At 39.9% G+C, this 18654-nt stretch overlaps 1 protein-coding gene across 2 annotated transcripts in view; it reads right to left on the reverse strand.

The window, feature by feature from the left end:
- Nucleotides 1–11017: 11017 nt before the first annotated feature.
- Nucleotides 11018–18654, reverse strand: part of ubtd2 (ubiquitin domain containing 2) — an 80495-nt gene continuing 72858 nt past the window's right edge. Inside the window, exon 3 of one of the 2 annotated variants that reach the window (XM_063053514.1) lies at nucleotides 11018–13962. In XM_063053514.1, coding sequence (XP_062909584.1) covers nucleotides 13565–13962 — 398 coding nt within the window. In that variant the 3' untranslated portion in view covers nucleotides 11018–13564. The remainder of the gene's footprint in view (nucleotides 13963–18654) is intronic. The other variant, XM_063053515.1, reaches the window with a different exon arrangement.

The raw sequence follows: 18654 nt of genomic DNA on the forward strand, positions 1-18654 counted from the left end.
CGGCCCCAACACCCAGAACTTTTCAGTCTGGCACTGCACTTAAATCGGCCAAGCATCAGCTCGTTACTCACCCTTGGTTCTGGGCCCTGCTGCTTTGACAGGCTCTCAGGCCCGGATCACACTGCCATGATTTGGTCCATATCTGACCTTTCCAATCTGGATCAGTGCTTAATTTGGTCAAACATCGGCTTGTTTCTTGCTCTCGAGGCCGGACCCTGGCACCTTGACTCTGCCTCGCCTCAGATTTGCTACTTCGAATTGGCTCTAAGTCCATTCCTGCAACGGACAAAGATTGGCTGAATCCCCACTTTCAGGCATGAGGCCTACTGCCTCGATTTGGCCAGTACATACCATGCTGCAAGTGTTCTGCATCTTTGAGACTTCCGTTTACACTGTAAAATTGCCAGGTCATACAGACAGCTCAAAATCTCAGCTTTGAAAGGGAACTTACAGGCTATCGATTACAGTCATTTTTGTCCTGAAAAAGTGTGATTAATGGAGTAGTTAGTAGATTTTTTTTTTCCGCCAGTAAGGCATCTCTGAGTTTCACCAGCACCATCGTAAACGGGAGTAAAATCAGTCCTAAACTAGTTAGAATAAAAGGCAAGGATAACATGCTTAGGGGAACCTTACTTTTCAAGAGATATTCAACTCTGTTTAAGAAAAAGGAGGAGGTGCATGGCAGGTGTAGGCAGGAAGGAGCAAATGAGGTACTTGAAGAATATAAGAAATGCAAGAGAATACAGGAAGAGGAAATCAGGATGGCTAATAAAAAAAAAGGCATGAGGTTGCTCTGGCAGACAAGGTGAAGTAGAATCCTAAGGGCTTCTACTGATATACTAAGAGCAAACGCATATTAAGGGAAAAGTTGGTCCTCTGGATGATCAGAGTGGTTGTCTATGCATTGAATCCAAAGAGATGGGGGAGATTTTAAATTGATTTTTTTCATATGTATTTGTTCAGGAGACAGACACAGAGTCCATAGTAGTGAGGCAAAGCAGCAGTGAGATTAGAGAAGAGATGGCGTTTGTTGTCTTTATGCAAATTAGGGTGGATAAATCCGCAAGGTTTCCCTAAGATCCTGCCAGAAGATTGGAGGATACCTAATGTGGTTCTGTTGCTTAAGAAAGGCTCTAAGAATAAGCTGGGAAATTACAAACCAGTGAACCTGACATCAGCAGAGGTATGCCATTGGAAGAGATTCTAAGGAACCGGATATACAAGTGTTTGGACAGACGGACTGATTAGGGATAGTTAATACGGCTTTGTTTATGGTAAGTTAAGTCTAACCAATCTTACAGAGTTTTTGAAGGAAGTTACCAGGAAAATTGGTGAAAGCAAGACAGAGTATGCTGTCTACATATACTTTAGCAAGGCCTTTAACAAGCTCTTGCATGGAAGGTTGGTCAAGAAAGTTCGGTCACTTGGCACTCAATACAAGGTAGTAAATTGGATTAGACATTGGCTTTGTGGAAGAAGCCATAGCGCAGTTGTAGATGGCTGGCGCTCTGACTGAAGGCCTGTGGCTAGCAGAGTTCCACAGGCAGTGGTGCTGAGTTCAGAGCTGTTTGTCATCTTTATCAATGATCTGTATGATAATGTGGTTAACTGGATCAGTAAATCTGCAGATGACACTATGCTTGGAGGTGTGGTGGATAGTGAGGAAGTCTATCAAAGCTTGCAGTGGGATCTAGACCAGCTGGAAAAATGGTCTGAAAAGGGCAGATGGAATTTAACCCAGACAAGTGTGAGGTGTTGCACTTGGAGAACCCACCCATGTAGGTCTTACACAGTGAGCAGTAGGACACTGAGGAGTGTGGTAGAACAGAGGGATCTGGGAATACAGATGTATAATTCCTTGAAAGTGTCATTACAGGCAGAGAGAGTCGCAAAGAAAACTTTTGGCTCCTTGGGCTTAATAAATCAAAGTATTGAATACAGGAGTTGGGATGTTATGTTGAAGTTGTGGAAGATGTTGATGAGGGTCAATTTACAGTATTGTGTGCAGTTTTGGTCACCTACATACAGGAAAGATGTCAGTAACATTGAAAGAGTGTAGAGAAAATTGATAAGCATGTTACCAGGACTTGAGGCCCTGAGTCATAGGGAAAGGTTGAGTAGGTTAGGACTTTATTTGCCGGAGTGTAGAAGAATGAGGGGAGATTTGATAGAGGTACAGTATATAAAATGATGAGAGGTATAGATAGGATAAATGCAAGCAGGCTTTTTCCACTGAGGTTGGAGTTAGGGGTGAAAGGTGAAATGTTTAAGGGCAACATGAGGGGAAACTTCTTCACTCAGAGGGCTGTGAGAGTGTGAAATGAACTGACAGCAGAAGTGGTGGATGCAGATTCGATTTCAACACAAGAGAAATTTGGATAGGTACAAGGATGAGAGGGGTATGCAGGGCTATGCTTTGAGTGCAAATTGATGGGATTACGCAGATTAATAGATTGGCTTGGACTAGATAGGCCTGTTTCTGTGCTGTAGCATTCTATGACTATGTCTCTATTGTATCCCTTGACTCCTTTTTGGGCCAGTTTTGTAAGTTACCTACTGAACTAAATTATATTAAACTAATATCTGCTGAAACACTGTTATTGAAACATCTGGAAGAAACTGAGCAAGATTGTAGCTTGTGAATGATTCAATAAAATGAAATGGAATCTGATGATTTACAAAAGTGAAGCTAATATTTTAAAATATTTGATTCAAAGATTAAAAGTACATTTATTATCAAAGTACGTATGCAGTATACAACCCAAGGATTTGTCTTCCCCACAGGCAACAACCAAACAAAAAAAACCTAAAGAAAACCATGGAACTCGTTCAAAGAATAACATCAACCCCCCCCCGTGTGAAAACAAAAAAAAAAATCATGCAACTGGCAGTAAAAAGCAAGCAAAAAACACAGCATATAAAACACAAAATCAATAGAGTCCAGGCATATTCAATTCAGCTCAGTTTGTTATCTAACAGGATGCCCAGATCAAAATTGCCTAAATTAGCAACAAAAAAAAAGAGCGACCAGAAACACATCATAACGTGAACTACAGAGTCCAATCCACAAACCACATCGATTAAACCCTGCCCAAGACCCAGAACTCCAGCACCATTCTCTGACAGCATCGAGGGAGAGAGACCATTTGAACACAGGGACCTTGTATCGGGAGCAGTGAGTGAGAGGGAGAGAGAGACCATCACACGCAAACACCTTCCTCCTGCAGCAGCAAGCGAGAGGCTGATAGATGGCTCTGAACACCCCCTCACCTCCGCACTCACCTTGATGATTTCAGTCTTCCTCAGTGCATTAATCAGCGAGCTGTCTTCAGGCTCCTTGGCTTCAAAGCTGCACATTTTGCTCGAAGCCTCGGAGAGAGCAAAGTGCCAAATAGGCCCGAAAACACACCACCTAAATGTAGATCCCAGGCTCCAAGAGTAGCAGACCCACTTTTGAAAGACCAAGAAAGCGTAAAAGAAGTAGTTTCATGAATCATCTGGAGGATGTCGCCCGTGATTGCTTTGTTCACCGGCGCCATCTTCTTCTGGCATTTCTTATGGATTCATAAGGAAAATTGAAACCCCTTTTCAATTTTAAAATACAAATTCCTTTCTTTCCCTCTCCTGATGACATTGGTGCTCATTGCTCCAGACACACAGATGTAGCCAGACAGAGGAATTCCCCCATCTGTGCTCATCACAATTTTCAGCTAAATTTATGTTCATTTACCAGACGGTGCCCCCATTTGGACAAAGTGATACTGCAGCTTATATTTTTTATTAACCGATCAGAGATTTATTTATGTAATTCATTCATACAGTTCCTTCATTTCTAACTTTAATATATAAACAAGTTTATTTCCAAGTTCCTTGCAACAAGATTTTCGTTTTGTAAACTCTCCTTCAGGAGAGGGTGACCAGGACTTGTGCAGAGAATTCAGACAGGGATGTTATTAGAACCTCTTCTTTTCACAGTGCTTTGTGTGGAGTTTAGAAGCCATCCTTTCTTTCATAATGGGAACTCGAAACAGCTCACTTGTGCTGTATGGCATAACCATCATACGAAATGAGATTAATTCAGAACAGGACAAGCGGATCAAATTTGGACATCCATACACATTAAGCCTTCAGCAACAATAAAATTATATTGTACAGCAATTCGTAACCTTGTGTTCTAACATGTAATTCACTCCGCCATTACTAACAAGGCAAGGAAACAATACTATATGGCTATATGAGCTATTAAGAGCACAGTCACAGCTTCCTCCTTTGTCAAATGACAGATATCTTCCAGTACAATAAGATGTTACCTGAGGTGGAGTTCACACTTCTGCCAACACAGCTGCTGGATGTCAAAGCAATTAATCATTCAACAAATGGTTAGGGATGCGAAGGATCTTCATTAGTGTAGTCGTATCGGTTCAATGAGCTTGCTCTTCTCTCTCAAGGTAACATTCAGAATCAAACAACAGGAATTCTACAGATGCTGGAAATTCAAGCAACACACATCAAAGTTGCTGGTGAACGCAGCAGGCCAGGCAGCATCTATAGGAAGAGGCGCAGTCGACGTTTCAGGCCGAGACCCTTCGTCAGGACATTCAGAATCCCTTGATTGGTACCTGATCATTGCTTTTCACCCGTTTGCTAGTGAGCTCAGAGTGGTACTTGGTTTTGACAAAGTGCAGGACATTTTTTGGGCCTGAGATGTTGCTCCAAAGCCATCTGCATTATTCTTCCATGATCCACAAGGCAAACACAGTGAGATAGAACTACATAAGAGTGTCAAAAACAGGCAAAGTGCACTGAAAGCAAATTCCGAGAGACACGAGGAGAAATTAGTTGAATTTTAATGCAATGTTGGATGGTTTAGCTTATAAATTTAGTTTGGAATGATTTTGTTAGCTTTTATTTTGGCATTATGGACAAGCAGACACTGAGTCTGAGAGAAAGCCAAAGTGTATGATTGTTGGTGAATAGGGAATTTGGGTTGTACTTATTGGAATTGGATTTCAGATCACTCATTTCTAGGCAACAATCCTCTCTGAAAACTTCTCAAATTTAAGCTTAAAAATACCATAAGAGCAGAAAGTATAGGAGCAGAATTAAGCCATTCAGCCCATCAAATCTACTCCACCATTTCATCATGGCTGATCCAATTATCCTCCCAGCCCCAATCTCTGGCCTTCCCTGTATCCCTTCATAGCCTGACCAATCAAAAATCTATTGACCTTTGCCTTAAATATACAAGAAGACTTGATAGATCCACTCTGTCAAGGCCTTTCACCATTTGATAGGTTTCAACTAGGTCACCCCTCATTCTTTTGAATTCTAGCAAAAACAGGCCCAGAGCCAAACACTCTTCACATGATAAGCCTTTCAATCCTGGAATCATTTTCATGAACCTTTTAACCTACTCCAAAGTCTGCACATCCTTTCTAAAATAAGGGGACCAAAACTGCTCACAATATGCCAAGTGAGGCCTCACAGGTCTCTTGTAAAGCCTCAACATTACATCCTTGCTTTTATATTCTAGTCCATAAGACCATAAGATATGGAAGCAGACGTAGGCCATTCGGCCCATCTTTTCTACTCCAATTCTTCCAGTCATCCCCACTCCCCTGCCTTCTCCCCATACCCTTTGGTACCCTGGCCAATCAAGAACCCATCTATCTCTGCCTTAAATACACCCAATGACTCATGGTAACAGATTCCACAGAGTTACCATCCTCTGACTAAAGTAATCTCTCCGCATCTCAGTTCTAAATGGACGTCCTTCAATCCTGAAGTCGTGCTCTCTTGTCCTAGAATCCCCTACCATGGGAAATAACTTTGCCATACCTAATCTGTTCAGACCTTTTAACATTCAGAATGTTTCTATGAGATTCTCCCCGTGCCCCCCCCCCCGCCACCGTTCTCCTGAACTCCAGGGAATACAGCCCAAGAACTGCCAGACATTCCTCATACGGTAACCCTTTCATTCCTGGAATCATTCTTGTGAATATTCTCCAATGTCAGTATATCCTCCCTAAAATAAGAGCCCAAAACTGCACACAATACTTAAGTTTTTTTAAATTCTTATGCACCAGTGAGACGACAAGTCCTCTCAGTAGGGTCCTCTCGAAATGAATGCTAACGTTGCATTCGCCTTCCTCATCACTGACTCAAGCTGCAAGTTAAACTTCAGGGAATCCTGCAGAAGGATTCCCAGGTCCGTTTGCACCTCAAGGTTTTGAATTTTCTATTTAGAAAATAGTCTACGTTCTTATTTCTATTACCAAAGTGCATGACTGTACACTTCCCGACCACTGTTCCACCTGCCTCTAACTTGTCCATTCTCATCTAAGTCCTTTTGTAGCCTCTCTGCTTCCTCAACACTACCCTACCCCCTCCACCTAATCTTTGTATTGTCCACACTTGGTCACAAAGCTATGAATTCCGTTATCCAAGTCATTGACATAACGTAAAAAGCAGCAGTCCCAACACAGATCTCTGTGGAACACCATTAGTAACCGGCAGTCAACCAGAAAATGCTCCCTTTAATCCCACTCTTTGCCTCCTGCCAATATTCTGTCCATGCTAGTATCTTTCCTGTAATACCATGTTAAGCAGCTTCATGGGTGGCACCTAGTCAAAGGCCTTCTGGAAACCCAAGTACACACATCTACTGAGACTCCTTTGTCTATCCTGTTTATTACTGTATTTCTTTAAAGAATTCCAACAGATGTGTCAGGCAAGATTTTCCCTTGAGGAAACAATACTGACTATGTCCTATTTTATCATGTGCCTTCAAGTACCCTGAGACCTCATCCATAATAATTGACTCCAAGATCTTCCTGACCACTGAGGTCAGACTAACTTAGCCTATAGTTTCCTTTCTTCTCTCTCTCTCTCTCCCTTCTTGAACAGTAGAATGATATTTGCAACTTTCTGGTCTTCTGGAATTACAAACAGTAACTAATTCCATATAAACCAGTCAAGAGCTATATGATCTACCACCCCATCAGCCTCCAAATCCAACACATTATCCTCCGCAACTTCCGCCACCTTGATTAGGACCCCACCACTAAGCATATCTTTCCCTCTCCGCTTTCCGCAGGGATCGGTCCCTCCCCACGGATCCCCCACCGGCACCTATCCCTGTAAACACAAGTGCTACATCTGTCCCTACGTCTCCTCTCTTGCCACCATTCAGGGCCCCAAACAGTCCTTCCAGGTGAGGCAACACGTCACTTGTGAGTCTGTTGGGGTCATCTATTGCATCCGGTGCTCCTGCTGCTGCCTCCTCTACATCGGTGAAACCCGACACAGATTGGGGGACCGCTTCGTCGAGCACCTCCGCTCCGTCCGCCACAACAGACAGAATCTCCCAGTAGCCACCAACTTCAACTCTGCTTTCCATTCCCATTCGGATATGTTCATACATGGCCTCCTTTACTGCCATGATGAGGCTAAACTCAGGTTGGAGGAGCAACACCTCATATACCATCTAGGTAGTCTCCAGCCCCTTGGTATGAACATAGAATTCTCCAACTTCTGGTAATTCCCTCCCCCTCCCTTCCTCTATCCCTATTTCACTTTGCCCCCTCCCCCAGCTACCTATCACCTCCCTCATGGTTCCTCCTCCTTCTACTATCCATTGTGTTTTCCCCTATTCCTTCTTCACCTTTCCTGCCTATCACCTCCCTGCTTCCCTTCCCCCACCCCTTTATCTTACCCCTTACTGGTTTTTCACCTGGAACCTACCAGCCTACTCCTTCCCACCCTCCCCCCACCTTCTTTATAGGGCCTCTGCCCCCTTCCCTCTTCAGTCCTGACGAAGGGTTCCGGCCCGAAACGTTGACTCATCGTTTCCACGGATGCTGTCCCACCTGCTGAGTTCCTCCAGCTTGTTGTGAGTGTTGCTTTGACCCCAGTATCTGCAGAGTATTTTGTGTTTAACAGCTATATGATGATACAAGTTAGTCAGGGGCTAATTAATCATATGGTTCAGGAAGGCAGTCTCTACTGTTGCTAAAGGTCAGATCCTTTGTACGAGTTCAACAACTTAGCTGAAACCATGTGTTAAACGCAAGTTCTGCAGTACCTGTGGCTCTGAATTGTATTATAAACTGATTATCACCACCGCCAGTAAACACCATATGTACAAGAGCTATTTGGAATTTTATGGTCAGCTTGACAACATTTAGCAATGGCACACAAAGCACATACCAAATTATTTTATCATTTATTTTGTTGTTCTTGCACAGTTATTTATGAATCATTTGTTAATTTGATTGTTAACTTGTGCTCACCATCATCACGTAATATGCTGTGCCACTATTTATCCTGGAGTTTATACCCTGCTTATATCAGCTGGAGCTTGAAGAAAACTGTTGCCAAAGCACCCAAACATTAGGTGCTCCACAGTTGAATTTTATAACTTGAGCATCAACTTCAATTTAGAGCAAGTACATACCAAAATAATTTCTGGTAAAGAGAAGCCTAGGAAGATGTACCACACTGCTCAGTCCTGAAGAAGGGTCTCAGCCTGAAACATTGACTATTTTTTAATTTCCATTCTGAGTTCCTCCAGCATTTTGTGCGAGAGTACTAAATTTTACATTAAGACATTAGGCAATAAACAGTTAAATTATTATGTTTTAAGACTTAAGATATTCTGCACTCACAAATATCAGTGTAACCTTAACTGAAGAAAAAAATAAATACAGAGCTGAATATAAATCCTTGGAACTTTCAAATTCACTTCAATGATAATTCACTGCTATAAGGCAAAACATGTGGACAGCAAGTTTACAGAGGAAACAAAAGGATTTCTAGAAAATCTCTTTGGTGTACATATTAAGAATCAATGTTAGAACACACTATTCCCTCACTGCTCAGTCTTTGCCCTCTAACTTTACATTGAAATAATGGCATAACTCCAGTAATTTTATGATATTTATTTCAACATGTGAACTTTAATACCACCGAAAAGGGATTGCACCAGCATCTCTTCCAGTTTGACATCAAGCCAGGTATTGAAAGGAAATAGAGGTCTAGTACAACGATCATAAATATTGCAAGATAACTTTTTGTGAGGCATCAGTATCTCTAAAAGATTCCCTACTACTGATATTAAAATTAGGTGGCCTGTACAAGAGTATAACATTTGCAATTTTGCATTTTCGGCTTTGTATATTTAATTTACAGATACAGCACAGTTCCTTCCAGCCCCATGACACCCGATTACACTCATGTGACCAATTGACTTTCTAACCCATACGTCTCTGGAACATGGGAGGAAACCAGAGCACCTGGAGGAAGCCCAGTCACAAGGTGAATATACTAACCCCTTACAGACAGTGGGGAATTGAACGCAGGTTGCTAGCCACACTGCTGTGCCATCCACACAAAGTGTAAAAATAGCAGGTATAAAAATAACAAGTATTGACCATAATCTTGCAAAATGCAGTATGTTTGCAAAGTTATGATCAACACCTGTTATTTTCATACCTACTTCCAGGTAAGTAACGTCAGATACATCCCTTCTGGACTGGGTGATTTAGTCACACAGTACAGCAGGTCTCTCTGATACCATTTCTATCAATTTTTAGTCTGACTAGTTTCTTAACTATATCTTTCTCACATTTTACATTGGTCTTTATCAAAATATTCATTATCTAGGCCATGCCTTCTGTTTCAATAAGTAGAATATCTTTACCAGTTCCCAATTACTATGCCTACCTTCTCTTACAACTCTTTTACTGGCATATGTCTATTAAAAAAATTGTTGGATTTTCTACCTTTGCCACCTTTTTTGCTTTGGCACTTATTTTCTTTTATGTTTCCTCTCTGACCTTTCTATAATGCACTTCAAACCAGAGAATTAAGGACAATTTTGCTCCTCAAATGGAAGTTATTACATAATATTTTATGGTCTGAAAATAGTCAAGCTCCTGCAAATGTCCTCTACACTTATAGTAATTGTAAAGTTTACTTTTCTGCAAATTCCACAGATTATTTTTTCAGATACTCCTTATTGGTACAGCCTTCAGATTTTTTTCATTAATATGCTTAACTTTCATTGGCATTTGTTAAACTGCTACAACATGGCTGCTTGTATTTATAATTCTATAATAGCTATTTTGTGTATTCAATTTTGTTTAGGTAGGGAAGAGGACATAAGAAATGAAATTGTTCTCCCATGATCCATATTATGAAAGGATTTATTATAAGAGGGTATTATCGTATTTGTCAATTTGCTATCAACAGATCAATTTTTAAAAAAGTACTAAATAAGTTCTCACCTATATCCATTGTCCGATTGATATAGGAAATTATTTCCCTAGTTTGTCTGCAATCACTAAATATCAACATCTTCCCAACCATTAAAATACTTCAAGCAAACTGCCAAACCAATGCAATAATGCCGCAGCGCACTTAACTTTAGGTCCCAGTTCAGTCAAATATGTTAAGTTTATTCGATGGTGACATTGTAAATGTATTCCAAAAAGTTTGTCTACTTGGAGCTACCAGAGCAATATGCATATAATCCATCATAAAGTCATAAGCATGGAGAGCAATTTATTTGTACGAGTTGATAACTAATATCACAAAGACATGAAATTTAAATTTCCCCATTTTTGGTGTGGGTTGCAGTGGGATGATGGAGCAAGATAGAGGTGTGGGTGGCAGTGATGTTAGCCACAGCTGCCTGTGCATCATATATTCACTAATTCCTGACTAATCAGGAAAATAGCAGAAACCCTGCCAGTTTGACAAGGTGGAGGCGATAGCTGAATTGATAAGGCAAAGTAAATAAAATGTTCGGATGCTGAAATTTACAGAATAATTTAAAAGATGGAAAAACAAACAATAAAAGGGGAAGTTGTAGTTTATTATAATAGTTGTTCTTTCTCTTAACCCAAAGTAGAAAACCTTTAAGAGGATCAAGATGAAAAGCTGATTACAACAGCATTCCTTAGGATAATCAAGTAACTGAAAAGGAGCTGGAGTTTAACTGCAATTCAGAAAACTGACTGATGGGCTCCAATTACAAATATTTGGTTTATTTGTGTATTATAAAACATCCATTACCAAACATTCACTGGTCTTTTATGACAAATAATCATTTATTACAATGTACAGATCTTACAACAATGTACTGCACATTAATAGCACAAACTGCATTGGAAAGTGTATAAAGTATCAGAGGACACTGCCCCAACGTCATCTGTGAAAATTCAAATGTACAGTTACAAAACATAAAAAAACTACTGTTCCTTAAAGAGGAAACAGCAAATGCCTGCAGCACGGAAGTTTGAAAATGATTGAAACTTCATTATATTAAGACTTATCTTGCAACTTTGTATGGAAGATATAAAACCAATTCAATAGCCCAAGTCTTATGAACTACAAAAGAAATGCTTAAAACATTTCAATATATAAAAAACAGTGACTCTGATGTACAGCAGTTAGTTGTTGTGCTTTATCAAGGGATAATTACTATGTTTGCTCCAGTTCACATAATATACTATGCTATAAAGCATTAAGGTCAAGAAAATAAATACTACAAAGAAAATCTGAAATAATATGTTTAGGAACAGCTTTTGGTCAGTGAGACTGAAACTTTTAGATGATTAGTTTGGGAAATGAGAAGTGGGACCTGTAAGAAATAGTATGCAAGGCAATTCAATTATTACATCAGATTTTACGTTTGTTCCAGACAATCCCCAATATAACAGACAAATGTTACTCATAACATTTAATGCTCTGGATGACAAAATGACAATGCATAAATGAAAACCAACTATATTTGCTTATGTTCTGCATTACAACATTCCTTATAAACCTTGTACAAATCAGAAATCTAATACCAAATTATTAAACCTCTAAATAGAACACGAGGCTCAACAATTAATAGTACCCCAATCTACTTTTCAGCTGGACAGTTATGCACAAAGTAAAACCTCTATTTTTCAATAGCTCAGGCACAATATTGGTGTATGCGTATATATAATCTGATCCCAAAGGAACATTCTTTTTATTGAAATTACACAATTCGCTTACTGAGAATATTGTACTAAAGGCCCCCAAATTAGCAATAAAAACAAGGAAACATGCATGAAGTATATCAAATATAATATAAAAGATCCTTTAGAAGTAAATATATGGCATCACAACTTTGCACTCCTAAAAATCATACTAACTGTGAAATTGCCAAATATTTAATTCATGTGTCAAAAATATTTACCTCAATAATTTTCTGAAATTAACCTAACTTCTATTTTCTAAAAATACAAAAATCATTCTTTGCTTTAAACTATACATAGCAGAGAAATTAAATAAATGAAAAAGTATTTCGTCTTACAGGTTGAATTTAAACTATTGAATCTCTTTTACATCTATCACAGGATACAAAAGAAACTGAACAAAAGATGTTTTACTATTGGCCAAATCTAGGTTATAACTGCTGTTGCTTCAGCTTAAAATTATACACTGCAGCTCCTGGAATGCCTTAAAAGTTCAGCTCCCTAATAAAGTTCAAAGTAAGCAGCCCACAGAATGTTGCAGCGGTTCACCGGCACAATCACTATACATAACTAGCTTTCAAAAAAATTAATAAATTCAAAACTAAAGTTAGCAAGTAACAAATATATGGCTGCCAATTAGTTGATCGAGTAGAATGGCTAATTAGCTGTGGACTAAGTGAAGGTTCTTTTCCTCCTTCATCGTTTGTACACTGACAATGCTGCATTGCAGCTTTACAGAAACAGAATCACGACTGTTAGCAGACCATTTGACCTTTGCTGTGTCATCTACAGTTCCAATCCATTACTATCAAATCCATGCAGATGCACATATGAAGAGTCATCAACAGACTGTGGTAGGAGAGGGGAGAAATCTCTATAATGGAAAAAAAAAATCTGAGTTTTTAACCCTCTTCACTAATTGTAACATTTTAAACTTTCCCCCACTTAATCATGCAACTCAACAGCAACTGACGCAAGACTATTTCTGGTATCAAAATAAGAACTTTACCTTTTCTACTTCAATAAATTAGTTTACCACTAATCAAGATGTATAATTCTCCACACTAATGCATGCTGAAAATTAAAAAAAGTTTATAATTTAACTCCAAATGATTCAGTCTCACTGACATTATTCCTGAAGGAAAACCTAATGTCAAGATTGTATATAGTCTTATTATTTGACAGTATGTGTGCATCATTTAAAATCAGCTACTTATGATTTCTAATAAAAATTCAGTATATTGTAGCAAAGTATGCAGAAAATGATGGCCACACATTTACAGCTAGATTTATTTCATTGGACAACTAACTGAAAGAAATCTATCTGGGTCAGATATGCATTCAACAAAGTCTTCCAATAAAAAACAAATCCTGGAAGATTCTCAATGAACTGGAGCCTCTCCTGAGTCGCTTTCTCAGTATAAACTGCTGTGTTCTACATTTCAGTGGATCAGTGGGAACACCATTCTGGAAGTCCTCATCACGGATGCGTCGCAGGTGATATTAAATGAATGTTCTTGTGTAGAAAGAAATAGTCAAAGAATTCAAAGGGGTCAGTTTTCCACAGGAGTAGGAGTCTGCAAAGGTTGGCTGATGATGACCTGCACCACATAGTCCTTGGGGATTTTCAGCTCCTCCAGTTTCATTTTGTCTGTCAATGGTCGGCCAGAAAAGAACCATCTCTGGCTGGAGGGCTCTACTCCCTCTGCTGTGTGCAAACGTCGCTTCATGTGATAGACTGTATCTGTACTGCGGACAACAAGCTTCAAGTCTTTCCCCGTGGAAAGCCGCAGCCGTAGCTGACATTCTTGTCCAGAATTTGGTGATGGTTCTGGGATGTCCAGAGTCTCCAAGTCACTTTTCTCTTCAATCATGTTGATTGGAGGTGCAAGGCAATAAACTGGAAGTTGATATCGATTCCCAAGTTCATCATAACATTCTGTAAGGACTCCTGTGTGTGCAAAAAAAAAAGAAAATCAGTCTCATCACATACCTGAGGAAATTTTTTTGCATATAAGCATTAAAACCAAGGAAGTAAAGCTATCCTCCTACAATTCCTAAGCAGCTTTTCCAAAGTAGGGAAGCAGAAGTAAATAATGGGATACTGGGAAGAAAATTCTATTTAAGAGATACCCATCCGGGAATTCAATTGCAGAATGTTCTATTTTTTCAGTACAAAGCAAGTGAAAATATTTTCCTTCTGTAGCGAAATAGGCCAATGTCTAATTTTGCATTGTCTGCATGAATTTCCAGAATAACGAGAAAACTCTTCTGGATTTGATTTCCACAACAGGTTTCATGGGGTGATGTTATACCCTGTACAATAAATCATGTAGATCTACTTCATATTGCACATTTCTGCATCACTACAAGCCTCTACCAGCACTACTATTCTCAATTCATTGTAGTAATTAATCTACTGCCCTCGTTAACTTAGCCCTAATCACCTAGGCACACACATCTCAATCCCTTTGCTTTACCCTCCTATAGAGTGAAGACCTGTTTCTTCCACTTTGTGGTCCTTCCATGTCCCAAATCTCAAACAGCTTCATCCTTCATCATCACTGTTTATGACCTATCACCTTCAGTCTTCAGCTGCAATCCTGGCTAATCTCACTGATCCCTGACAGTTTCCCTGCCCCTCAAAACACAAGGTTCTCGCCTGATGATTCCTTCCGAAACCCCATGACTTACAAAGGCCTGATATTCCTTTCTCACAAGTCTTCAGCACAGACAAAGCTTCAGCTAAGCATCCCATGAAACAGAGTAAGCAAACAAAACTAACAGCATGATAAACAAAGTACACTTTGACATATCAAACCACATATTACAAAACTAAATTTATTAAAATCTGTTGAAAATATTGTGGGCAGGTATCTGATTTACATGTTAATCCAGGTATTATGGTCAGGTATTATGTAGAACAATATTAACCACACAAGCAGGAAATAGCAGTTCATACATATGCAGAGAGAAAAGATTGGTTTTGATGCAAAATATTAACCATCCTCTCTTCCTCGCCTATGCCCCAACCCCACAGCTGACTCATATGTGCAGTATAACAAATGCATTTTGCTCTTACTGCAGAATTTAAGCAAGCACTGTGCCATACTTGTGAAAATCATTTCAATTGTTTAGAATCATATAATCATTCCTTAATCAAATTTTGGACACAACATTAAGAATTTGTAATTGAGGGCCAATTATGTCTCTCTCAAATATTTTCACCAATTCAAAATGAACAAGCACATTCAAATTTACACTATGAAAATATTTCTTAAAATGCCCAACTCGGAGATATTGGGACTACTCACTGCCATTAACCACCTGGATATGGCTATGCATGTCAAACATTTCCAAATTCTACAGATGACATTGCAAGGAGAATTGCCTGCTGCAATGGTATATGGGATTTAAAAATAAAGATGAAGAAGTGCAATGTGTTACATCATGGTGAGAGCGACAAAATAAAATTTCAATTAAATGGTAGAATTGTAAAAGAGGATCAGAAACAAAAATACCTCTGCGCATCTGCAGAAAAATTTAAAAGGCTGCAACCAAGTTAAGAATGCAGTTAAAGAACAGGGGATCCTAATTTTTCTAATAATTGGGAGCATAAATGCAAGGAAGCTATGAAGGCAATAGAGACAGCAAAGAAAAACATATACAAGAATAATTTCCAAGTTGAGGGATTTGTGTTACGAAGGCACGAAGGTTTGCTTTCCTTAGGGCAAAAAGAGGAGAATTTATGATGAGTAAAATCTTGATGGGTTAAAGAGGAAAATTAAAGGGCAATAATATGGCAATAACTAATGGACATATTTAAAATGATTTGCAAACCATCCAGGAGTGATGTGAGAAATTTTATTTTATAGTGAATAGTTATGATATGGAATAATCTGTCTTTGTGCTATGGAAATAGGTTCAATTGTGGCTTTCAAAGCAAAGACGGAAAGGTAAAAATTGGAAGGAACAAAAAAGTTGCATAGCAATGTGGAAAGAACAGGCAATGCCACTTATTAGATTTCACTCTGAGAAGCCAGCAGATTTGACTCTCTGATACTATGATGTAGAAGGAAAAGTTTAACAAAAAATTATGTAACACATCATATTAAAAAATTCAAGGTTAAGTAACAAAGAGAACTAAAGCAAAAAAAGATTAAAACAGAATTCAATTTCACTTAAAATATTTCAAATCTAAGTTTAATTATCATTCAACCATGAATACCCATGAGTAGAGCCAAACGAAACAGTGTTCCTCTAGGGCCAAGGTGCAAAACACAGTACCAGTCATACACAACACAAGGCACATATAAGATAGCAAATAAACATACAGTCACACAAAAAAAATCTCAAGTCCCTAACTGACATGTCCTGTAAATTGATGGTGCACTGGTTCTCGGCAGTCCGCAGATGAATAGATGCACACAGTCCAGCTTGTCATTCCACTGACTGAACACTGGAGGGCATCACTGATGAAAGGGGCCACCACCTCTGGTGTCTCCTTTCCTGGGCTACTGCAACAGGCAAGCCCACAGCTTGAGGCCTAGTCCTCACCACACAGAGGCCATACAACTCTGCTGTCGTCGGTCTCACCAATAAACAAGGGAAATGGACTTGCAGCATTTTACATGTCAATGCCCACAACAGAAATATTCAAAGCAATCACTCGCAATTACAGTATACCCATCACCTTTGTGCACCAACTCAGATACCTTCCTGTGGCAGACAGCAACATGGTCTGCATCAAATCCAGCTCCTCCACCAACGAGCAGTTCTTAAGGAAATATATATTATGGATTCAAAACTATTTGAATGATTACTGAACTAGATTATAAAACGACATCTTTCCTCCTCAATCTTTTATCTGTTACTGCTCAGATTAACAAACACAATAATCAATAAAATCCATTTGCAAATTTTGCAAGTTGTTGCATCCAGAGCAAAGGGGAGAACCAACTTTTTGAATGTTGATTTACAGTTAATAACTTGTTTGGCTAATTGCTATTTGCAGGTATAAAAAAGGAAGCAGGCCCTAGCAGAGTGGCCATTTCAGGGAGTGGCTGTGTTTGAGATGTAACTACTGTGGCTTAGATTGAGTACTGAGGCTTTGATGAAAGGAGGCTGAGCATGAAGGTGCAGGTGACGTGTTTCTTAGAATTATTGTTTCTACGAGGAGTGATCGATAAGTTCGTGGACTGAGGTAGGAGGAGGAGTCAATTTCAGAAAACCTAGGACATTTATTTTTCAGCATAGCCCCCTCCTACATGTACACACTTAGTCCAGCGGTTGTAGAGCATACGGATCCCTTTGTAGAAGTGGCCCACAGCAGGGGTGATTGATAAGTTTGTGACCTAAGGCAGAAGGAGATGAGGAGAAACTTCAAACTTTCTGCATTATCACTCAAAGAGTGGAAATACACGTGCATGTAATGAGAGCATCTTGACCTCCAGGTGGTCCACAAAAGGGGTGATTGATAAGTTTGTGGCCTAAGGTAGAAGGAGATGAGTTATACAGCTCTCATTACATGCATGGGCAGTTCAACTCCGAGTGAAAATGCAGAAAGTTTGAAGTTTCTCCTCATCTCCTCCTACTTTAGGCCACAAACTTACCAATCACCCCTGCTGTGGACCACTTCTGGAAGTCCAAGACGCCGACTTCTACAAAGGGATCCGTATGGTCCATGACCGCTGGACTAAGTGTGTAAATGTAGGAAAAATAAATGTGCTAGATTTTCTAAAATTGATTCCTTCTACCTTAGGCCACAAACTTATCAATCACCCCTCGTATTAGAACAGCTGGGATGTCAGTTAGGGCAGTGGTCTGCTCTTCCTGCAGGCCGTCGGAGGTCAAAAAGACTGCCAGTGTACCTGATGACTTCACCTAGAGGAGGAGGACCCAGCTGCAGCTTTTGACTGACACGTGAAGGAACTAGAGATGGAGTTAGGCATACATTGAATTGCCCAAGATGCTGAAAGCATCACAGACAAGAGTTTTGGTAAGGTTAAGGTGATGACCCCCAAGGTACAGACTGCAGATATTTGGGTAAGGGGAAAAGACAGAGTAGGATCCCTCTATGGTTACTCTCTCAGCAATAATATACCCCTTTGGATACTGGCTTTGGGATGGGTAGGGGAGTGGAATGATCCATCAAGGCACAGTAGCAGCAGCCACAGCCACAGTAGTGGCACTCAGCAGGGACGCTAGAAAGGGGCAGAGGTTGTGATCCACACTGGCACCAATGACCTGGGTAGAGGTGAGGATAAAGGTCCTATGCAATGAGTACAGGGAGTTCAGAGGAGGCTGGAAAGCAGAACCTTGAAAGTAGTGATCTGTAGATAACTCTCAGTGCCATGTGCTCATCAGGGCAGGAACAGAAAGATAGAACAGATAATGCGTGGCTGAGGAACTGGTGCAGGGGGCAGGGTTCTTGCATCATTGGAACCTCTTCTGGGGCAAGGGTAACCTTAACTGGAGGGGAACCAATATCCTGGCTGGGAGGTTCACTCGTGCCACTCGGGGGTGGGGTTTAAACTAGCTTGACAGGTGGAATAGGAAACAGAGAACCAGGTCAGAAATGAAAGGGAGTCATGTCTTACTAGTTTGATTGAGTTATGCCTTTTTTTTTGAGGTGACAAGAGTA

Source organism: Mobula hypostoma, chromosome 7, assembly GCF_963921235.1.
Source record: "Mobula hypostoma chromosome 7, sMobHyp1.1, whole genome shotgun sequence".
In the NCBI taxonomy this organism is placed as follows: Eukaryota; Metazoa; Chordata; class Chondrichthyes; order Myliobatiformes; family Myliobatidae; genus Mobula; species Mobula hypostoma.